Source organism: Salmo salar, chromosome 01 (assembly GCF_965601325.2).
Source record: "Salmo salar chromosome 01, fSalSal1, whole genome shotgun sequence".
NCBI classification, from domain to species: Eukaryota; Metazoa; Chordata; class Actinopteri; order Salmoniformes; family Salmonidae; genus Salmo; species Salmo salar.
The window spans coordinates 126,357,501-126,381,671 of NC_138291.1; the positions used below are offsets into that span (position 1 = coordinate 126,357,501).

At 47.0% G+C, this 24,171-nt stretch overlaps 2 protein-coding genes across 8 annotated transcripts in view; one reads left to right on the forward strand and one right to left on the reverse strand.

Annotated features, from left to right (window-relative positions):
• The window catches only part of LOC106613891 (nuclear receptor-binding factor 2), a 9,991-nt gene extending 3,988 nt beyond the window's left edge, over window positions 1–6,003 (forward strand). For both annotated transcript variants that reach the window (XM_014216630.3, XM_014216620.3), the window contains exon 4: window positions 969–6,003. In XM_014216630.3, the coding sequence (XP_014072105.1) occupies window positions 969–1,577 (609 nt within the window). In that variant the 3' untranslated portion in view covers window positions 1,578–6,003. The remainder of the gene's footprint in view (window positions 1–968) is intronic.
• Window positions 6,004–13,241: 7,238 nt separating this feature from the next.
• LOC106591006 (jumonji domain-containing protein 1C) overlaps window positions 13,242–24,171 on the reverse strand; it is a 258,958-nt gene continuing 248,028 nt past the window's right edge. For 4 of the 6 annotated variants that reach the window (XM_045687409.2, XM_045687397.2, XM_045687405.2 and 1 more), the window contains 3 exons: window positions 22,077–22,256; window positions 19,573–19,704; window positions 13,242–14,777 (listed from right to left, as the gene is read on the reverse strand). In XM_045687409.2, coding sequence (XP_045543365.2) covers window positions 14,694–14,777; window positions 19,573–19,704; window positions 22,077–22,256 — 396 coding nt within the window. In that variant the 3' untranslated portion in view covers window positions 13,242–14,693. The remainder of the gene's footprint in view (window positions 14,778–19,572; window positions 19,705–22,076; window positions 22,257–24,171) is intronic. The other 2 variants (XM_045687423.2, XM_045687394.2) reach the window with 1 other exon arrangement.

Below are 24,171 nucleotides of genomic sequence, written 5' to 3' on the forward strand. Positions count from 1 at the left end.
GTGAGGTGTTGAGTCATGTTGTAGTCGTAGTGGGGTGTTGAGTCGTGTCCCAGTGAGGTGTTGAGTCGTTGTAGTCATGTTGTAGTCGTGGTGAGGTGTTGAGTCATGTCGTCGTGGTGAGGTGTTGAGTCAGGTGTTGAGTCATGTCGTGGTGAGGTGTTGAGTCATGTCGTGGTGAGGTGTTGAGTCGTGGTGAGGTGTTGAGTCATGTCGTGGTGAGGTGTTGAGTCATGTAGTCGTGTTGAGTCATGTCGTAGTGAGGTGTTGAGTCATGTTGTAGTCATGGTGAGGTGTTGAGTCATGTTGTAGTCGTAGTGAGGTGTTGAGTCATGTCGTGGTGGTGTGTTGAGTCATGTCGTGGTGGGGTGTTGAGTCATGTCGTGGTGAGGTGTTGAGTCATGTTGTAGTCATAGTGAGGTGTTGAGTCATGTCGTGGTGAGGTGTCGAGTCATGTCGTGGTGAGGTGTTGAGTCATGTTGTAGTCATAGTGAGGTGTTGAGTCATGTCGTGGTGAGGTGTCGAGTCATGTCGTGGTGAGGTGTCGAGTCATGTCGTGGTGAGGTGTCGAGTCATGTCGTGGTGAGGTGTCGAGTCATGTCGTGGTGAGGTGTCGAGTCATGTTGTAGTCGTAGTGAGGTGTTGAGTCATGTCGTGGTGGGGTGTTGAGTCATGTCGTGGTGAGGTGTTGAGTCATGTTGTAGTCATAGTGAGGTGTTGAGTCATGTCGTGGTGAGGTGTCGAGTCATGTCGTGGTGAGGTGTCGAGTCATGTCGTGGTGAGGTGTCGAGTCATGTCGTAGTGAGGTGTCGAGTCATGTCGTAGTGAGGTGTCGAGTCATGTCGTAGTGAGGTGTCGAGTCATGTCGTAGTGAGGTGTCGAGTCATGTTGTGGTGAGATGTTGAGTCATGTCGTAGTCGTGGTGAGGTGTTGAGTATTGTCGCAGTGAGGCCTGTCTGTCTCTCCTCCAGGCTGGTTTGTCCATGGCGCTCCAGAGGGACAGCCACGTGAAGCAGCAGCGGCTTATTGAGGAGAAGTGGAAGAGAACCAGACAGGAGGGAAAGCCCATGGTCCTCCAGAGCCACCCCTCTACCGACCAGCCCCACGGCCTCGTGACCGACGAGCCCCCGCGTCACCCAGAGAGGGAGTACGACACCTGGCTGTACCTCTTAAAGAACAAGGGTTCCCCTCCTCCCCCCACACCGTGCCCCGGCAGCAAGGCCCACAAGGACGACAAGACACGTCTGGAAGAGCAGCAGACCACTATCGTTAACCTGCGGCGCCACATAGATCATCTGCTGGGAGAGAACGAGAAACTGTCCCGGGACAACCAGCGCCTGCGAGGGGAGAACGTCCGTCTGAAGAGGGACGCAGCGGACACAGACTTACTGGAGAAATCAGAGCTGTGGGTTCTGCCCCAGTCAGAGGAGAGGAAGAACAAGGATATCTCCATACCTAACCTGCCACCTCTGGAGATGCCCACCCAGGATATCTCTCTGGACGACCTGCCTGCCCTGGAGCTCCCCGAGGACATCCAGCATGAACTGCAGGCGTTGCTGGACAGAGACGACAAGCTGTGATGAGACAGGCGGACAGACAAGAGACCCCAGCCAGTCCAGTCCAGTACTAACTAACTAAAGGAAGCCTCTCTACAGAGAGACTGTCCAGACTAGACTGGAAGAAAGCTGGCAAATCTCAATAAAAGTGTTTGATTGGTTGGTGGCCTCAGCCACTAGATGGCAAACACAAATGGTCACAGTGACAAGTTGGTAAATGTCATTTCTCCTTGTTCTGTCTGTCTCCTCAGTGTCTCTACTACTGGGTACTACATCTCGTTCACACACACACACACACACACACACACACACACACACACACACACACACACACACACACACACACACACACACAAACTATTCAGATACACACACAAACTATTCACACAAAATAACACTTCACACACAAGAACAACAAACTCTTTGCATAAATTGTGCCTTTGAAAATGTCTGAAATGAAGTGAAAAGGGAGTGACTGTCTTCAGTGATCTCTCTGCTTTGATAACAGGCCTCTATATCTGGTGCCCTGACTGGTTGTCCCTCTGATACCCACCAGGGACGACATACTGACCCTCTGATACCCACCAGGGACGACGTACTGACCCTCTGATACCCACCAGGGATGACCCTCTGATACCCAGCAGGGATGACATACTGACCCTCTGATACCCACCAGGGACGACAGACTGACCCTCTGACACCCACCAGGGACGACGTACTGACCCTCTGATACCCACCAGGGATGACCCTCTGATACCCGGCAGGGATGACATACTGACCCTCTGATACCCAGCAGGGACGACATACTGACCCTCTGATACCCACCAGGGACGACGGACTGACCCTCTGATACCCACCAGGGACGACGGACTGACCCTCTGATACCCACCAGGGACGACGGACTGACCCTCTGATACCCACCAGGGACGACGTACTGACCCTCTGATACCCACCAGGGACGACAGACTGACCCTCTGATACCCACCAGGGACGACCCTCTGATACCCACCAGGGATGACAGACTGACCCTCTGATACCCACCAGGGACGACAGACTGACCCTCTGATACCCACCAGGGACGACAGACTGACCCTCTGATACCCACCAGGGATGACCCTCTGATACCCACCAGGGATGACCCTCTGATACCCACCAGGGATGACCCTCTGATACCCACCAGGGATGACCCTCTGATACCCACCAGGGACGACATACTGAACCTCTGATACCCACCAGGGATGACCCTCTGATACCCACCAGGGATGACCCTCTGATACCCACCAGGGATGACCCTCTGATACCCACCAGGGACGACCCTCTGATACCCACCAGGGATTACCCACCAGGGACGACCCTCTGATACCCACCAGAAATGACGTACTGACCCACCAGGGGGCAGACAGCCGCTGCAGTGGAGCCTCTATGGAGCCTGACCTACATCCAAAGTGTGAGAGTGTTGAAGTGTTGTTGTCTTGTGCCTCACCAGCTGTCTGTCAGATATCCAGTGGAGACGTCTGCGTGGGGAGAGTAAGTAAGGTTGCAAAACTCCAGGAACTTTCCAGAAAACCTGGTTGGACGCTTCCGGATTATTCTGCTTATTCCCGGGAAACTTCCTACCAGGATTTCTGGGTAATTTATTGAAGGTTCCCGTAATTCTGCAGCCCTCGTTGAGAATAGTATCACTGAGTGAACCTGTAGTTTAAATCCTGACCTTTCCTTCATCATTTTCACCAACAACATGTGAAGGATCTTGAGTTTAGATTTGAATGGTGTGTTTGTCCATAAGCCCTTCAATGCAACGTTTTTTTTGTTTCTTTTGGCATTTTAAATGTTTCTTAATAAATGAAAACAAGTGTAGAACCTCGTAACTTTTAATTTGCCTAAACGGAGAAGGACAAACTGCTTGAGGGGGGTCCGTTTTTTTTTAACATTTCTGTTCTTGTCGAGATCATAGACACACGTCTGTATACGTCATTGGTCTAGAGATCTGGGTAGAGGTGTATCCGTTTGGATAATAGAGATACCGAACCTCAACAATAACAACGGTCTGTATTCTCTGCTTCACTGGACTCTGGCTATGCAGACAACACTCCTTCGCCTGGTCCCAGATGTGTTTGGCAAGACGAAGAGTTCACATGATGGCACGAACGGATCTGAGACCAGGCTACATTCTCCTCTGGCTGTCTGTAACAGGATGAAAGTCCCTCAGCAGTATGAATTGTTTCTCTTCGTAGTGTCTCCAATTCAGGACATGGTGCTCTGGGAGAGGACTGAAATCGTACTCTATTCCCCATGTTGGGCACTACTTTATACCAGGACCCATAGGGCCTTGGCCACTCTGCATGGAGAAGCCGTCAACATTTCTCCATTCGTCTCTAGACCATTTTCCGAGAGGTTAGGTACCATACCACGTGGACTTACACTAGATAAATCTCTAGTTTAATTTGTACTGTAATCACTAAGTTGTTGATTTGTGTAACAACAAACCACACAAATAACATTTTCAGGTAACTTTTTGTTTTGCTTGATTCTGTTCAAATATGCAGAATGGATGGAATTCATTGTGTAGCAGTGTGAATCCAGGTGTGTAATACAGGGCATTCGTAAAGTATTCACACCCTTCGACTTTTTCCACATTTTGTTACATTACATCCTTATTCTAAAATGTATTCAATCTTTTTCCCCCCCTCAATTTACAGACAATACCCCCATTATGACAAAGTAAATGTTTTATTTTAGAAAATGTATAAAAAATAAACTGAAATATTCAGACGCTTTACTCAGTACTCTGTTGAAGCACCTTTGGCAGCGATTACAGCCTCAAGTCTTCTTGGGTAGGATGCTACAAGCTTGGTACACCTGTATTTGGGGAGTTTCTCCCTGCAGATCGGATGGGGGAGCGTCACTATACAGCTATTTTCAGGTCTCTCCAGAGATGTTCGATCTGGTTCAAGTCCGGGCTCTGGCTGGGCCACTTAAGGACATTCAGAGACTTGTCCCGAAGCCACTCCTGCGTTGTCTTGGCTGTGTGCTTAGGGTCGTTGTCCTGTTGGAAGGTGAACCTTCGCCCCAGTCTGAGGTCTCGAGCACTCTGGAGCAGGTTTTCATCAAGGATCTCTCTGCTCTTTCCCTCGATCCTGACTAGTGCCCCAGTCCCTGCTGCTGAAAAACATCTCCACAACATGCTGCCACAACCGTGCTTCACTGTAGGGATGGTTCCAGATTTCCTCCAGACGTGACGCTTGGCATTCAGGCCAGAGAATCTTGCTTCTCATGGTCTGAGAGTCCTTTAGGTGCCTTTTGGCAAACTCCAGGCGGGCTGTCATGTGCCTTTTACTGAGGAGTGGCTTCTGTCTGGCCACTCTACCATAAAGGCCTGTTTGGTGAAGTGCTGCAGAGATGGTTGTCCTTCTGGAAGGTTCTCCCATCTCCACAGAGGAACTCTGGAGCTCTGTTAGAGTGACCATCGGGTTCTTGGTCACCTCCCTAACCAAGGTCTTTCTCCCCCGATTGCTCAGTTTGACCAGGCGGCCAGCTCTAGGAAGAGTCTTGGTGGTTCCTAACTTCTTCCATTTAAGAATGATGGAGGCCACTGTGTTTTTGGGGACCTTCAATGCTGCAGAAATGTTTTGGTACCCTTCCCCAGATCTGTGCCTCAACACAATCCTGTCTCTGAGCTCTACGGACAATTCCTTTGACCTCATGGCTTGGTTTTTGTTCTGACATGCACCGTCAACTGTGGGACCTTATATAGACAGGTGTGTGCCTTTCCAAATAATGTCTAATCAATTGAATTTACCACAGGTGGACTCCAATCAAGTTGTAGAAACATCTCAAGGATGATCAATGGAAACAGGATGCACCTGAGCTCAATTGAGTCTCATAGCAAAAGGTCTGAATTACTTATGTAAATAAGATATTGTTTTATTTTTAATACATTTGCAAAAATGTCTAAACCTGTTTTTCACTTTGTCATGATGGGGTATTGAGGGGGGAAAAACCAATTAAATTTAATCCATTTTTAGAATAAGGCTGAACGTAACAAAATGTGGGAAAAGGAAAGGGGTCTGAATACTTCCAGAATCTTCTATTCAATAGACACACGAACCAGAAGTAATGTACTCGTCCCAGACGCTCCTGACTGATATCATGATGTATTGTACGACTATATATAAAACGACAGCTTTGATGCGATGCAGCTTAGTTAATCAGGAGATGTGGTATTATTAAGAGGGAACCAAATCCACCATGTTTTTATAACTTAATGTAATTATATCGGTTTACAATAGTAAATCAGGGTGCATCAGAAGGATTTTTGTATTTGTGATGTAAATCTCCACCAGTGCTATCCAATCTCATGATGATCAACATGTTAACTTTGTTTTGGTGATGCATGAATGATGGTACTAGCCTGTATGTATATGATTGTTAAGATATTTAAAAAAAATGACAGATGTGTGGAATTCTTTCATGCGGTGAGACTATGATATATACACTACATGGACACCTGCTATTCCAAAATCATGGATATGGAGTTGGTCCCCCCCTTTGCGACTATAACAGCCTCAACTCTTCTGGGAAGACTTTCCACTAGATGTGGGGACTTGCTTCCATTCAGCCACAAGAGCATTAGTGAAGTTGGGCGATTAGGCCTGGCTCACAGTCGGGGTTCCAATTCATCCCAAAGGTGTTTGATGGGGTTGAGGTCAGGGCTCTGTGCAGGCCAGTCAAGTTCTTCCACACCGATCTCGACAAACCATTTCTGTATGGACCTCGCTTTGTGCATGTGGGCATTGTCATGCTGAAACAGTAAAGGGCTTTCCCCCAAACTGTTGTCACAAAGTTGGAAGTACAGAATTGTCTAGAATGTCATTGTATGCTGTAGCGTTAAGATTTCACTTCACTGGAACTAAAATGGGCCTAGCCCCACCTCCTCCACCAAGTTTGACTGTTGGCACTATGCATCGGGGCAGGTAACGTTCTCCTGGCATTCGCCAAACCCAGATTCATCCGTCGGACTGACAGATGTTGAAGCGTGATTAATCCCTCCAGAGATCGCGTTTCCACTGCTCCAGAGTCCAATGGCAGCGAGCTTTTACACCACTCCAGCCGACGCTTGGCATTGCACATGGTGATCTGAGGCTTCCATTTCATGAAGGTGACGTTGCCTCCAGAGGCAGTTTGAAACTCGGTAGTGAGTGTTGCAACTGAGGACAGACGATTTTTTTACGCGCTTCAGTTCTGCGAGTTTGTTTGGCCTACCATTTCACGGCTAAGCCTTTGTTGCTCCTTGACGTTTCAACTTCGCACTTACAGTTGACCGGGGCAGCTCTAGCAGGACAGAAATTTGATGAACAGACTTGTTGGAAAGGTGGCATCCTATGACGGTGCCACGTTGAAAGTCACTGAGCTCTTCAGTACGGGCCATTCTACTGCCATTGTTAGTCTATGGAGATTGCATGGCTATGTGCTTGATTTTTATACACCTGTCAGCAACGGTTGTGGCTGAAATAGCTTTTGTATCTATAGTGTACCAAGAAAACAAGATCCAGACTTCATAGGAGAATCTTAATTGCATTTCAAACCACATTGGACGAGAAGGTCAAAGGGGGAGGAACAAAGGAAATGTCATTGAGATCCTCCCAAGTAGAGAGAGGACTCACCTATATCTGTCTGTCTCTCGGTGTATATTACGGACTAGATTCAGTAGAGCTAACTGTCTAATAGTGACATCTAGTGGTAGTAAAAAGGTATTACACCTTGAAGAGAGAGGGGGGGGAAACTCCCTCTAGTGTTGAGTAGAACATTACATGTCAAATAACTCCCATTCAATGTTGTTATTGAAATACACCTCCAAATAATGGAAATTAATAGTGGAAAATATTGATGAACGTGGCACACGTTGCCGGAGAAGGGAGATTAAGAGATAGTCTCTCATATAGTTTTTGCTAAAGGTGCCTCTGAACTCTCACCCATAACTAAACCCTCTTGACTGCTTTCCCTGTCCGGAACTTGGAAGAATTAAGCATTTTTCAAACAGCTTTTTCCTGCAAGGGGGCGCAAAACCAGACAGGAAGATCACGTCAGTGACTCAACCCACTCAAGTGATGCACCCCTCCTAGAGACGGCATGGAAGAGCACCAGTAAGCCAGTGACTCAGCCCTTGTAATAGGGTTAGAGGCAGAGAGTCCCAGTGGAGAGAGGGGAACTGGCAAGGCAGAGACGACATGGGATTTTCGTTGCTCCAGTGCATTTCCGTTCACCTCCACACTCCTGGGCCAGACTACACTCAATCATAGGACCTACTGAAGAGATGAGTCTTCAGTAAAGACTTTTAAAGGTCGAGACCGAGTCTGCGTCTCTCACATGGGTAGGCAGACCATTCCATAAAAACGGAGCTCTATAGGAGAAAGCCCTGCCTCCAGCTGTTTGCTTAGAAATTCTAGGGACAATAAGGAGGCCTGCGTCTTGTGACCGTAGCGTACGTGTAGGTATGTACGGCAGGACCAAATCGGAGAGATAGGTAGGAGCAAGCCCATGTAATGCTTTGTAGGTTAGCAGTAAAACCTTGAAATCAGCCCTTGCCTTAACAGGAAGCCAGTGTAGAGAGGCTAGCACTGGAGTAATATGATCAAATGTTTTGGTTCTAGTCAGGATTCTAGCAACCGTATTTAGCACTAACTGAAGTTTATTTAGTGTTTATCCGGGTAGCCGGAAAGTAGAGCATTGCAGTAGTCTAATCTAGAAGTGACACAGATGAACTTTTCTGCATCATTTTTGCACAGAAAGGTTTAGATTTTTGCAATGTTACGAAGATGGAAAAAAGCTGTCCTTGAAGTATTCTTGGTACGTTCGTCAAAAAGAGAGATCAGGCTCTAGAGTAACGCTGAGGTCCTTCACAGTTTTATTTGAGACGACTGTACAACCATCCAGATTAATTGTCAGATTCAACAGAAGATCTCTTTGTTTCTTGGGACCTAGAACAAGCATCTCTGTTTTGTCCGAGTTTAAGAGTAGAAAGTTTGCAGCCATCCACTTCCTTATGTCTGAGACACAGGCTTCCAGGGAGGGAAATTTGAGGCTTCACCCTGATTCATCGAAATGTACAGCTGTGCGTCCGTCCGCATAGCAGTGAAAGTTGACATTGGTGATGTCATTCGGACACACAAGAGATAGAGTATATAATGAAAACAATAGTGGTCCTAAAACCTTGAGGATGACCCGCCTGCCAGACGGGAGCATGAAGGACAATCCATGTCTCGGGGTGGTTGGAGTCTTTGGCAATTTTTCAGGCCTTTCTCAGACACCGCCTGGTATGTACGTCCTGGATGGCTGGTAGCTCGCCCACAGTTATGCGCTGGGTCGTCTGCACCACCCTCTGTAGGACCTTCCGGTTGTGGGCGGTGCATTTGCCTTACCGGACGGAGGACGATGCGGGCGGTGCATTTGCCTTACCGGACGGATGCTCTCAATGGTGCAGCTGTAGAAGTTCCTGAGGATCCGAGTAGCCAAATCGTTTCAGCCTCCTGAGCGAGAAGAGGACTGGCCACCCGTCAGAGCCTGGTTCCTCTCTATCCGGCACAGCCAGAAGAGGACTGGCCACCCCTCATAGCCTGGTTCTTCTCTACCCGGCACAGCCAGAAGAGGACTGGCCACTCCTCAGAGCCTGGTTCCTCTCTACCCAGCACAGCCAGAAGAGGACTGGCCACACCTCATAGCCTGGTTCCTCTCTAGGTTTCTTCCTAGGTTCTGGCCTTTCTAGGGAGTTTTTCCTAGCCACCGTGCTTCTACACCTACATTGCTTGCTGTTTGGGGGTTTTAGGCTGGGTTTCTGTACAGCACTTTGAGATATCAGCTGATGTAAGAAGAAGGGCTTTATAAATACATTTGATTTGAAGTGCCTTCTTTGCGACTGTCTGGTGTGAGGACCATTCCAAGTCCTCAGGGATGTTGGCACCGAGGAAATTGAAGCTCTTGACCATCCACTTCGGCCCCTGCGATGTGGATGGGGGTGTTCACCCCCCGCGATGTGGATGGGGGGGGTGCACCCCCCTGGTCTTGCTGCCGTTGAGGGAGAGGTTGTTCACAAAATGTCATGAAAACTGGGCAAAGGGGAAGTGAAGACTTTCACTGGGCCAATGTACATGGAAACACTGCATAAAGAACACCGTAGCATGCATTAAGACAGTGGTTCCTAAACTTTCTATAGTCCCGTACCCCTTCAAACATTCAACCTCCAGCTGTACCCCTTCAGTCATTCAACCTCCAGCTATACCCCTTCAAACATTCAACCTCCAGCTGTACCCCCACTAGCACCAGGGTCAGCGCACTCTCAAATGTTGTTTTTTTACCATCTCTGTAAGCCTGCCACACACACTATATGATACATTTATTAAACATAAGAATGTGTGAGTTTGTCACTTCCCACGAGCCGGGTTGTGACAAAGAGCTCTTATAGGACCAGAGCACAAATAATAATAATCAATAATTCTGCTCTTTATTTAGCCATCTCACATATAAAACTTTATTTGTTCATCGAAAATGGTGAGTAACTCACCACAGGTTAATGAGAAGGGTGTGCTTGAAAGGATGCACATAACTCTGCAATGTTGGGTTGTATTGGAGAGAATCTTAGTCTTAAATCATTTTCCACACACAGTCTGTGCCTGTATTTAGTTTTCATGCTAGTGAGGACCGAGGAATCCACTCTCACATAGGTACGTGGTTGCAAAGGGCATCAGTGTCTTAACAGCGCGATTTGCCAAGGCAGGATACTCTGAGCGCAGCCCTATCCAGAAATCTGGCAGTGGCTTCTGATTAAATAAAAATTTCACAGAACCGCTTGTTGCAATTTCGATGAGGCTCTCTTGTTCAGATATCGGTAAGTGGACTGGAGGCAGGGCATGAAATAATGGATCCAGTTTGTCGTCCGTTTCGGGAAAGTACCTGCATAATTGTGCACCCAGCTCACTCATGTGCTTTGCTATATCACATTTGACATTGTTCGTAAGCTTGAGTGTATTTGCATACAAAAAATCATAATAAAAAAAAAAACATTTTTAGTCATTTAGCAGACTCTCTTAACCAGAGCGACTTACAGTAGTGAATGCAAACATTTCATACATTTTTTTTCTCCGTACTGGTCCCCCGTGGGAATCGAACCCACAACCCTGGCGTTGCAAACACCATGCTCTACCAACTGAGCCACACGGGACCGTGATGGAAAGACCTGTGTGTTGTCCTTGTTAATGCAGACAGAGAAGAGCTCCAACTTCTTAATCAAAGCCTCAATTTTGTCCCGCACATTGAATATAGTTGCGGAGAGTCCCTGTAATCCTAGATTCAGATCATTCAGGGGAGAAAAAACATCACCCAGATAGGTCAGTCGTGTGAGAAACTCATCATCATGCAAGCGGTCAGACAAGTGAAAATTATGGTCAGTAAAGAAAACTTCAAGCTCGTCTCTCATTTTAAAAAAAACGTGTCAATACTTTGCCCCTTGATGACCAGCGCACTTCTGTATGTTGTTAAAAGCGTTACATGGTCGCTGCCCATATCATTGCATAGTGCAGAAAATACACGAGAGTTCAGGGGCCTTTTGCTTTAACAAAGTTAACCGTTTTTACTGTAGTGTCCAAAACGTATTTCAAGCTGTCAGTCATTCCCTTGGCAGCGAGAGCCTCTCGGTGGATGCTGCAGTGGACCCAAGTGGTGTTGGGAGCAACTGCTTGCACGAGCCTTACCACTCCACTATGTCTCCCTGTAATGGCTTTTGCTCCATCAGTACAGATACCAGCATGAGCAGCCGCTACGTTTGGCTACATATGGACCGTTAGGGGAATTCCCGCGAGACAGTAACGGTTAATGTGATTGGATGTTAATTATTTGACTAGGCTACCTGTATTTGACATCGTGTTGTTATTTCGCTGAACACTAGATGGTTTCATTTTATTTTTGGCAGTGAAACGAGGCGACTCAGGTGAGAAAAAAAACCTCACCCAAATATATAGCCCCATTGGAAAATATACAGTTGAAGTCGGAAGTTTACATACACTTAGGTTGGAGTCATTAAAACTCATTTTTCAACCACTCCACAAATTTCTTGTTAACAAACTATAGTTTTGGCAAGTCGGTTAGGACATCTACTTTGTGCGTGACACAAGTCATTTTTCCAACAATTGTTGACAGATTATTTCACTTAAAATTTACTGTATCATAATTCCAGTGGGTCAGAAGTTTACATACACTAAGTTGACTGTGGCTTTAAACAGCTTGGAAAATTCCAGAAAATGATGTCATGGCTTTAGAAGCTTCTGATAGGCTAATTGACATTTGAGTCAATCGGAGGTGTACCTGTGGATGTATTTCAAGACCTACCTTCAAACTCAGTGCCTCTTTGCTTGACATCACGGGAAAAATCAAAAGAAATCAGCCAAGACCTCAGAAAAAAAATTGTGGACCTCCACAAGTCTGGTTCATCCTTGGGAGCAATTTCCAAACGCCTGAAGGTACCATGTTCATCTGTACAAACAATAGTACACAAGTATAAACACCATGGGACCATGCAGCCGTCATACCGCTCAGGAAGGAGATGCGTTCTGTCTCCTAGAGATGAACGTACTTTGGTGCGAAAAGTGCAAATCAATCCCAGAACAGCAGCAAAGGACCTTGTGAAGATGCTGGAGGAAACAGGTACAAAAGTATCTATATCCACAGTAAAACAAGTCCTATATCGACATAACCTGAAAGGCCGCTTAGCAAGGAAGAAGCCACTGCTCTAAAACCGCCATAAAAAAGACAGACTATGGTTTGCAACTGCGCATTGGGACAAAGATCATACTTTTTGGAGAAATGTCCTCTGGTCTGCAGAAACAAAAATATAACTGTTTGGCCTTAATGACTATTGTTATGTTTAGAGGAAAAAGGGGGAGGCTTGTAAGCCGAAGAACACCATCCCAACCGTGAAGCACGGGGGTGACAGCATCATGTTGTGGGGGTGCTTTGCTGCAGGAGGGACTGGTGCACTTCACAAAATAGATGGCATCATGAGGGAGGAAAATTATGCGGGTGGATTGAAGCAACATCTCAAGACATCAGTCAGGAAGTTAAAGCTTGGTTGCAAATGGGTCTTCCAAATGGACAATGACCCAAAGTTGTGGCAAAATGGCTCAAGGACAACAAAGTCAAGGTATTTGAGTGGCCATCACAAAGCCCTGACCTCAATCCTATAGAAAATCTGTGGGCAGAACTGAAAAAGTGTGTGCGAGCAAGGAGGCCTACAAACCTGACTCAGTTACACCAGCTCTGTCAGGTGGAATGGGCCAAAATTCATCCAACTTATACAATTGAAAGGCAATGCTACCAAATATTAATTGAGTGTATGTAAACTTCCGACCCACTGGGAATGTGATGAAAGAAATAAAAGCTGAAATAAATCATTCTCTCTACTATTATTCTGACATTTCACATTCTTAAAATAAAGTGGTGATCCTAACTGACCAAAGACAGGGAATTTTTACTAGGATTAAATGTCAGGAATTGTGAAAAACTGAGTTTAAATGTATTTGGCTCAGGTGTACGTAAACTTCCGACTTCAACTGTAAATCGACTGTTTTTAAATGTGAATCACATTTTTATTTGACAGTTTGGGAATAGCTGCATTAAGACACAACACAGACAATACCCCAGTTTGGGAATAGCTGCATTAAGACAACACAGACATACTTTGATTTAATGGAAAATGTAAAACCCTTTTGAACTTTAATGTACAAAGCATATAACACTTGCACTTTTAAAATTACAAATTGAAGCAAAGCCATGTTTTTTTTTAAATACATCAGTGAATGTATATATGTATATATTTACACGGTAACATTTTCACAATTCTTTTCTATTTAAACTTCAAAAAATTTGAATAAATAATTTTTTGGGTTTGTAAATGTCTCCATTTTACAGTGAATAATTCTCAATAAAATTCTGAAGTGTATTATTCATTTAGTCTTTAACATAATACAACTTTACACGGTTTTTATACAATAGAATAGTTTGGCAGGTCATTATTAAAAGATATGGCATAAGGTCGAATTCAGCAGCGACTCCCAGAGTTCTCGGCGGCGATAGCTGAAGTCTGTTTCCTCTCACAGTAACTGTCTCAACGTAGGAAACGGCATCCGTCTCACAACTCATCATTTAGCAAAACTGTACAAGTCACATTTACAACTCCTATAAAATAAATACATCATTTTCACAGAAACAATACACAACCGTTTGAAAGACAAAAAAACCTGAACTAAACAAACAAAAGGAAAACAGGAACAAAGAGAGAACAGAAGGTTCCAGAACAGCAGTCAGTACTGTCAGACCAGATCGATTAGTAGAATCACAGTTCTCCTGATGCTGGGTAGTGATGCTGCTGTGGTCAGTATCCTGATGCTGCTATGGACAGTTTCCCGATGCTGTGGTAGTGATGCTGTTATGGACAGTATCCTGATGCTGCGGTAGTGATGCTGGGTAGTGATGCTGCTGTGGTCAGTATCCTGATGCTGCTATGGACAGTTTCCCGATGCTGTGGTAGTGATGCTGTTATGGACAGTATCCTGATGCTGCGGTAGTGATGCTGGGTAGTGATGCTGCTGTGGGCAGTATCCTGATGCTGCGGTAGTGATGCTGGGTAGTGATGCTGTGGTAGTGATACTGCTGTGGACAGTATCCTGATGCTGTGGTAGTGCTGCTGTGGTAGTAATGCTGTGGTAGTGATGCTGGGTAGTGATGCTGTGGTAGTGATGCTGCTGTGGACAGTATCCTGATGCTGCGGTAGTGATGCTGGATAGTGATGCTGTGGTAGTGATGCTGCTGTGGACAGTATCCTGATGCTGTTGTAGCGATGCTGCTATGGACAGTATCCTGATGCTGCGGTAGTGATGCTGGTCAGTAACATGTAGTTTTAGTGTGTTGTGCTTGACACTCTGGGTTGATGGTGCTGTTGTGGTTAGTATCAGTGTGAATATATCTGTTCCAGGCTGAAGGAAGAGATCTCAGAGCGGGAGGCGCCAGAGCGGGAGGCGCCAGAGCGGGAGGCACCAGAGCGGGAGGCGCCAGAGCGGGCGGCGTCTGAGAGGGAGGCGCCAGGGGAACTACGGGTCAGGAGTTCTCTTCCTCCTCCTGGCTGTACCTCTTCAGCGACGTCAATGCATCCTTCACAGAGTGGAACAAGATGTTCTTTACCTGGGGAGAGGACAGAGAGGAGAGGTTAAAGAGGAAAGACGGGAGAGGGCGGAGAGACAGAGGAAAGACGGGAGAGGGCGGAGAGACAGAGGAAAGACGGGAGAGGGCGGAGAGACAGAGGAAAGACGGGAGAGGGCGGAGAGACAGAGGAAAGACGGGAGAGGGCGGAGAGACAGAGGAAAGACGGGAGAGGGCGGAGAGACAGAGGAAAGACGGGAGAGGGCGGAGAGACAGAGGAAAGACGGGAGAGAGCGGAGAGACAGAGGAAAGACGGGAGAGGGCGGAGAGACAGAGGAAAGACGGGAGAGAGAGAGAGACAAAGGAAAGACGGGAGAGGGAGAGAGCGAAAGCGAGATACTTAAAAAAATATATATACACCTTTATTGGCCCAATAGGTAAATAAATAAAGTTGCACTTTGCAGAAATCGCTCCTCCATTTCCTGGTTGTTAAAACTAATTGTTTGCCTAATTTCAGTTTGTGACAAAATAAGATGGTACAATTCTCTACACCATCTACACCGCTGTGAAATATACTGCTCAAAAAAATAAAGGGAACACTTAAACAACACATCCTAGATCTGAATGAAATAAATAATCTTATTAAATACTTTTTTCTTTACATAGTTGAATGTGCTGACAACAAAATCACACAAAAATAATCAATGGAAATCCAATTTATCAACCCATGGAGGTCTGGATTTGGAGTCACACTCAAAATTAAAGTGGAAAACCACACTACAGGCTGATCCAACTTTGATGTAATGTCCTTAAAACAAGTCAAAATGAGGCTCAGTAGTGTGTGTGGCCTCCACGTGCCTGTATGACCTCCCTACAACGCCTGGGCATGCTCCTGATGAGGTGGCGGATGGTATCCTGAGGGATCTCCTCCCAGACCTGGACTAAAGCATCCGCCAACTCCTGGACAGTCTGTGGTGCAACGTGGCGTTGGTGGATGGAGCGAGACATGATGTCCCAGATGTGCTCAATTGGATTCAGGTCTGGGGAACGGGCGGGCCAGTCCATAGCATCAATGTCTTCCTCTTGCAGGAACTGCTGAGGTCTAGCATTGTCTTGCATTAGGAGGAACCCAGGGCCAACCGCAACAGCATATGGTCTCACAAGGGGTCTGAGGATCTCATCTCGGTACCTAATGGCAGTCAGCCTACCTCTGGCGAGCACATGGAGGGCTGTGCGGCCCCCCAAAGAAATGCCACCCCACACCATGACTGACCCACCGCCAAACCGGTCATGCTGGAGGATGTTGCAGGCAGCAGAACGTTCTCCACGGCATCTACAGACTCTGTCACGTCTGTCACATGTGCTCAGTGTGAACCTGCTTTCATCTGTGAAGAGCACAGGGCGCCAGTGGCGAATTTGCCAATCTTGGTGTTCTCTGGCAAATGCCAAACGTCCTGCACGGTGTTGGGCTGTAAGCACAACCCCCACCTGTGGACGTCGGGCCCTCATACCACCCTCATGGAGTCTGTTTCTGACCATTTGAGCAGACACATGCACATTTGTGGCCTGCTGGAGGTCATTTTGCAGGGCATTGGCAGTGCTTCTCCTGCTCCTCCTTGCACAAAGGCGAAGGTAGCGGTCCTGCTGCTGGGTTGTTGCCCTCCTACGGCCTCCTCCACGTCTCCTGATGTACTGGCCTGTCTCCTGGTAGTGCCTCCATGCTCTGGACACTACGCTGACAGACACAGCAAACCTTCTTGCCACAGCTCGCATTGATGTGCCTTCCTGGATGAGCTGCACTACCTGAGCCACTTGTGTGGGTTGTAGACTCCGTCTCATGCTACCACTAGAGTGAAAGCACCGCCAGCATTCAAAAGTGATCAACACATCAGCCAGGAAGCATAGGAACTGAGAAGTGGTCTGTGGTCCCCACCTGCAGAACCACTCCTTTATTGGGGGTGTCTTGCTAATTGCCTATAATTTCCACCTGTTGTCTATTCCATTTGCACAACAGCATGTGAAATTTATTGTCAATCAGTGTTGCTTCCTAAGTGGACAGTTTGATTTCACAGAAGTGTGATTGACTTGGAGTTACATTGTGTTGTTTAAGTGTTCCCTTTATTTTTTTGAGCAGTGTATATTGGTTAACGCTTTACTCGACACCCACCCAGCGTCATAACCATGTCATAACCTGTTATATATCCCATATATTTACACCTGCTGTGACATATTGTGTTATGGCTGGTTATGGCTGGTTATGACACCTACACAGCAAATGGGGAAACTTTACTTCATTTGAACAGACCAAGAAAGTTTGAACCAAGTCCCCTGGTCCCCTGTACCCCTGTCCTGGTCGCCTGTACCCCTGTCCCGGTCGCCTGTACCCCTGTCCTGGTCGCCTGTACCCCTGTCCTGGTCTCCAGTACCCCTGTATCCCTGTCCTGGTCCCCTGTACCCCTGTCCTGGTCCCCTGGACCCCTGAGACCTCTATACTGTACATAGAACCAAGCCCCTGTCCTAGTCCCCTGTACCCCTGTCCTGGTCCCCTGTACTGTTTATCATCTGTATCAACAACATTGTGAGCCATATTGAGACGGCTGATGTTCATTTTTATGTGGATGACACTGTTCTCTAGTCAAGTTTGACTTTGGCTTTTGAAAAAGCTCAGACAGCTTTTAACATCGTTCAACAGAATCTGTACGATCTGAAGCTCATTCTGAATTCCTCTTAAACTAAATGCATGGTATTTACCAATACTAAACACTCTGAAACCCATGTCATTACTACCTTGGCTAAATGCATGGTATTTACCCATACTAAACACTCTGAAACCCTTGGCTAAATCCATGGTATTTACCAACACTAAACACTCTGAAACCCTTGGCTAAATGCATGGTATTTACCAATACTACCAAGTCAAAACGTCCAGATATCTGGCAGTTTGGGTGGAGAAGTTGAGCTTCACCATAGAGAACCTTGTCTGGAAACTCCAGCTCTGTATTGAGTTTTATTACCGACACAAAGCTGGTTTCTCCTTTGCTGCCAGAAAGGAATTAATTCATTGTACTTTTCTCTCTGTTTTGGACTACGGTGATACTATTTACACTGCCTTCAGAAAGTATTCAAACCCCTTGACTTATTCCACATTTGGTTGTTGTTACAGGCCTGAATTCAAAATTGATTCTCACCCATCTACACACAATACCCCATAATGTTAAAGTGAAAACATATTTTTGGAATTTTTGCAAATGTATTGTAAATGAAATACAGAAATCTAATTTACATAAATATTCACACCCCTGAGTCAATACTTTGTATTAGCACCTTTGGCAGGTATTACAGCGGAGAGTCTTTCTGGGTAATTCTCTAAGAGCTTTCCACACCTGATTTATGCAACGTTTGCCCATTATTCTTTTCAAAATTCTTCAAGCTCTGTCAAATTAGTTGTTGATCATTGTTAGGTCTTGCCGTAGATTCAAGTCAAAACACTAAGTAAACAAGTCAGGAACATTCATTGTCTTCTTGGTAAGCAACTCCAGTGTAGATTTTGCCTTCTTTTAGGTAATTGTCCTGCTGAAAGGTGGATTCATCTCCCAGTGTCTGGTGGAAAGCAGACTGAACCAGGTTTTCCTCTAGGATTGTTCCTGTGCTCCATTCCGTTTATTTTTTATCCTGAAAAACTCCCTAGTCCTTCCCGATGACAAGCATACCCCTAACATGACGCAGCCACCACGCATGGAAATATGAAGAGTGTTACTCAGTGATGTGTTGTGTTGGATTTGCCCCAAACGTAACACTTTATATTCAGGACATAAAGTTAATTTCTTTGCAGTTTTACTTTAGAGCTTTATTGCAAACATGATGCATGTTTTGGAATATTTGTATTCTGTACATGCTTCCTTCTTTTCCCTCTAATTTAGGTTAGTATTGTGGAGTAACTACAATGTTGTTGATCCATCCTCAGTTTTCTCCTTTCACAGCCATTCAACTCTGTAAACTGTTTAAAAGTCACCATTGGCCTCATGGTGAAATCCCTGAGCGGTTTCCTTCCTCTCCAGCAAATGAGTTAGTAAGGACGCCTGTATCTTCGTAGTGACTGGGTGTATTGATACACCAATCATATCATTTCACCATGCTCCATGATATTCAATGTCTTTTTTCTTTTCCCATCTACCAATAGGTGGCCCTTCTTCCAGAGGCATTGGAAAACCTCCCTGGTCTTTGTGGTTGAATCTGTGTTTAATATTATGAGGTATTATGGAGTATTTTGACACAAAATCTGAATTGAATCAATTTTAAAATCAGGCTGTAACATAACAAAATGTGGAAAAGTCAAGGGGTGTGAATAATTTCTGAAGGCATTACAGACAGACAGACAGACAGACAGACAGACAGACAGACAGACAGACAGACAGACAGACAGACAGACAGACAGACAGACAGACAGACAGACAGACAGACAGACAGACAGACAGACAGACAGACAGACAGACAGACAGACAGACAGACAGACAGACAGACAGACAGACAGACAGACAGACAGACAGACAGACAGACAGACAGACAGACAGACAGACAGACAGACAGACAGACAGACAGACAGACAGACAGACAGACAGACAGACAGACAGACAGACAGACAGACAGACAGACAGACAGACAGACAGACAGACACAGACAGGATGAAGAGAACATTAAAAGAGCATTCTGTGATTCAAACAAAAAAGCAGTTCATTTTAAGTCCTGATATGGATGTACCAATGTCAGATTGTCACTTTAAAGGGAAACCCATTGAGATGAGTACAGGAGAGGACAGGGCTCTTCACAGCCAACCCACCTGTAGTTTATCTTCATAGTTGGGCTCTTCTCTGGAGGATCTCAGCTCCTGTGTCAGGTGGAAGGAGTGGAACACATGCTCTGGAGACACAAAATCATTTATCACCTGGACACAACTGTGAAGGTTCTGCACCTGTCAGAGAGAGGGGGAAAGAAAGGGGAGAGAGACAGAGAATGGGGGCAGAGAGAGAGAATGAGAGAAGGGCGGACAGAGAGAGAGAAGGGGGAGAGAGAGAGAGAGAGAGAGAGAGAGCGAGAGCGAGAGCGAGAGAGAGAGAGACAGAGAAGGGGGGAGAGAGAGAGAGAAGGGGGGGAGAGAGAGAGAGAGGGGAGGAGAGAGAGAGAGAGAGGGGAGGAGAGAGAGAGAGAAGGGGGAGAGAGAGAGAAGGGGGAGAGAGAGCGAGAGAGAGAGAAGGGGGGGAGAGAGAGAGAGAGAGAGCGAGAGAGAGAAGGGGGGGAGAGAGAGAGAGAGAGAGCGAGAGAAGGGGGAGAGAGAGAGAGAGAGAGAAGGGGGAGAGAGAGAGAGAGAGAAGGGGGAGAGAGAGAGAGAGAAGGGGGAGAGAGAGAGAGAGAGAGAAGGGGGGGAGAGAGAGAGAAGGGGGGAGAGAGAGAGAAGGGGGGAGAGAGAGAAAGAGAGAAAGGGGACAGAGAGAGAGAAGGGGGGAGAGAGAGAGAGAAGGGAGGAGAGAGAGAAGGGAGGAGAGAGAGAAGGGAGGAGAGAGAGAAGGGAGGAGAGAGAGAAGGGAGGAGAGAGAGAAGGGAGGAGAGAGAGAAGGGAGGAGAGAGAAGGGAGGAGAGAGAAGGGAGGAGAGAGAAGGGAGGAGAGAGAGAGAAGGGGGAGAGAGAAAAGGGGGGAGAGAGAGAGAGAAGGGAGGAGAGAGAGAGGATTGAAAACATGTATCACTAGAAGGCAGTGAGTTCCAACTCCAACAGAACAGAGCAGAGCGGCAGTAGGCTCTCTTCTTATCTGACTAGTTCAATATAACACCTACAAGGTCATCTGGACGTCTCTACTAGCTAGACTACTACTACACTGGTACAGCAGACTACAGGAACAAGAAGAGGGGGAGAGAGACAGCTAGACTACTACTACACTGGTACAGCAGACTACAGGAACAAGAAGAGGGGGAGAGAGACAGCTAGACTACTACTACACTGGTACAGCAGACTACAGGAACAAGAAGAGGGAGAGAGAGAGAGAGACGTACAGAGAGAGAGAGAGAGAGACGTACAGACAGAGAGAGAGACGTACAGACAGAGAGAGAGACGTACAGACAGAGAGACAGAGAGAAAGACGTACAGACAGAGAGAGAGACGTACAGACAGAGAGACAGAGAGAAAGACGTACAGACAGAGAGAGAGAGAGACGTACATACAGAGAGACGTACAGAGAGAGACGTACATACAGAGAGACGTACAGAGAGAGAGACGTACAGACAGAGAGAGAGAGACGTACAGACAGAGAGAGAGAGACGTACAGACAGAGAGAGAGAGACGTACAGACAGAGAGAGAGAGAGACGTACAGACAGAGAGAGAGAGAGACGTACAGACAGAGAGAGAGAGACGTACAGACAGAGAGGGAGAGAGACGTACATGTTGTGTTTCTACCATGTTGTTGTCATGTTGTGTTGCTACCATGTTGTAGTCATGTTGTGCTGCTACCATGCTGTGTTGTTACCATGTTGTGGTCATGTTGTGTTGCTACCATGCTGTGGTCATGTTGTGTTTCTACCATGCTGTGGTCATGTTGTGTTGCTACCATGCTGTGGTCATGTTGTGTTTCTACCATGCTGTGGTCATGTTGTGTTGCTACCATGCTGTGGTCATGTTGTGTTTCTACCATGTAATGGTCATGTTGTGCTGCTTCCATGCTGTGTTGCTACCATGTTGTGGTCATGTTGTGTTACTACCATGTTGTGTTGCTACCATGCTGTGGTCATGTTGTGTTGCTACCATGTTGTGGTCATGTTGTGTTGCTACCATGTTGTGGTCATGTTGTGTTGCTACCATGTTGTGGTCATGTTGTGTTGCTACCATGTTGTGGTCATGTTGTGTTGCTACCATGTTGTTGTCATCTTGTGTTGCTACCATGTTGTTTTTATGTTGTGTTGCTACCATGTTGTGTTTCTACCATGTTGTGTTGCTACCATGTTGTTGTCATGTTGTGTGGTCATGTTGTGTTTCTACCATGTTGTGTTGCTACCATGTTGTTGTCATGTTGTGTGGTCATGTTGTGTTGCTACCATGTTGTGTTGCTACCATGTTATGGTCATGTTGTGTTTCTACCATGCTGTGCTGCTACCATGTTGTGTTTCTACCATGTTGTTGTCATGTTGTGTTGCTACCATGTTGTTGTCACATTGTGTTGTTGCCATGTTGTGTTGCTACCATGTTGTGTTGCTTCCTTGCTGTGTTGTTGTCTTGGGTCTCTCTTTATGTAGTGTTGTTGTCTCTCTCCTAGTTAAATGTTTATTAAAGGTTCAGAGTAAATCTAACAGAGGAACCTGGTGCAGCGCCCCGGCAGGGATGAGGACAGAGTCCCCCAGGAACTGAACCACGGTCAGGCCCTGCACGTCATGCTCCTCCCACAGACGCTGGCGCAACTTCCTGCTCAGGTACCAGCCCGGCTCTCTGATTGGGTCGTGCTCCGCCGAAATCTCCGCCCCCTGCTCCTTAGCAACCTGCTGACAACACATGAAGAACACACAGCTAAGATTAGACACAGAAACTACACAGGAGAGGCTGATAAGACAAGACAAGACAAGACAGACAGAGACAGACCAGACCACAGACAGATGTTATTCAGAGAAGGTGAAACCTGCGTCAGATTAAATATTAGATGTTTCTATATTCAACCCTGGGTGCTCCGTCATGAAACCTGATGAAGGACATCAGTAGAACAGACAGTAAACACCACAGGTAATAGCTGGGAACTAAAGAGATGCCCTGATGCTATGCTGCAGGACAGGACCAGGTCAGATTCAGGACCGGACCAGGTCAGATTCAGGACCGGACCAGGTCAGATTCAGGACCGGATCAGGTCAGATTCAGGACATCAGTAGAACAGACAGTAAACACCACAGGTAATAGCTGGGAACTAAAGAGATGCCCTGATGCTATGCTGCAGGACAGAAACAGGTCAGAATCAGGACATAACCAGGACAGGACCAGATCAGATTCAGGTCAGGACCAGGTCAGATTCAGGACACCAGTAGAACAGACAGTAAACACCACAGGTAATAGCTGGGAACTAAAGAGATGCCCTGATGCTATGCTGCAGGACAGGACCAGGTCAGATTCAGGTCAGGACCAGGTCAGATTCGGGTCAGGACCAGGTCAGATTCAGGACCGGACCAGGTCAGATTCGGGTCAGGACCAGGTCAGATTCGGGTCAGGACCAGGTCAGATTCGGGTCAGGACAAGGTCAGATTCAGGACAGGACAGGGTCAGATTCAGGACAGGGTCAGATTCAGGACAGGACCGGGTCAGATTCAGGACAGGGTCAGATTCAGGACAGGACCGGGTCAGATTCAGAACAGGACCGGGTCAGATTCAGGACAGGACCGGGTCAGATTCAGGACAGGACCGGGTCAGATTCAGGACCAGACCAGGACCAGGTCAGATTCAGGACAAGACCAGGACCAGGTCAGATTCAGGACAAGACCAGGACCGGGTCAGATTCAGGACAGGGTCAGATTCAGAACAGGACCGGGTCAGATTCAGAACAGGACCGGGTCAGATTCAGGACAGGACCGGGTCAGATTCAGGACAGGACCGGGTCAGATTCAGGACAGGACCGGGTCAGATTCAGGACAGGAGCAGGTCAGATTCAGGACAGGAAAAGGTCAGATTCAGGACAGGAAAAGGTCAGATTCAGGACAGGAAAAGGTCAGATTCAGGACAGGAAAAGGTCAGATTCAGGACAGGAAAAGGTCAGATTCAGGACAGGAAAAGGTCAGATTCAGGACAGGAGCGGGTCAGATTCAGGACAGGAGCGGGTCAGATTCAGGACAGGAGCGGGTCAGATTCAGGACAGGAGCGGGTCAGATTCAGGACCAGACCAGGACAGGACAAGGTCAGATTCAGGACAGGACCAGGTCAGATTCAGGACAGGACCAGGTCAGAATCAGGACCAGACCAGGACAGGACCAGGTCAGATTCAGGACAGGACCAGGTCAGGTTCAGGTCAGATTCAGGACCGGACCAGGTCAGATTCAGGACATCAGTGACGTTCCTCAGTAAACCAGACAGAGACAAGGCTGCAGGAGGATGAGAGCCCCACCTGGTCATCCACAGAACAACCACAACACACAGATCAGTAAGCAATAAAGTGTCTCGTCAGTCAGGCTGGGCTGCTGTGTCCCATAGTAAAACTTCTCCCTCTGAATGACTAATGGGTTTTATAAGGGCATCTAGAGAGGAGAGAGGAGGGGAGAGAGAGGGAGAGGAGGGGAGAGAGAGGGAGAGGAGGGGAGAGAGAGGAGGGGGGAGAGAGAGGAGGGGGGGAGAGAGGGAGAGGAGAGAGAGGGAGAGGAGGAAGGGAGAGAGAGGAGGAGGGGAGAGAGAGGAGGAGGGGAGAGAGAGAGGAGGGGAGAGGGA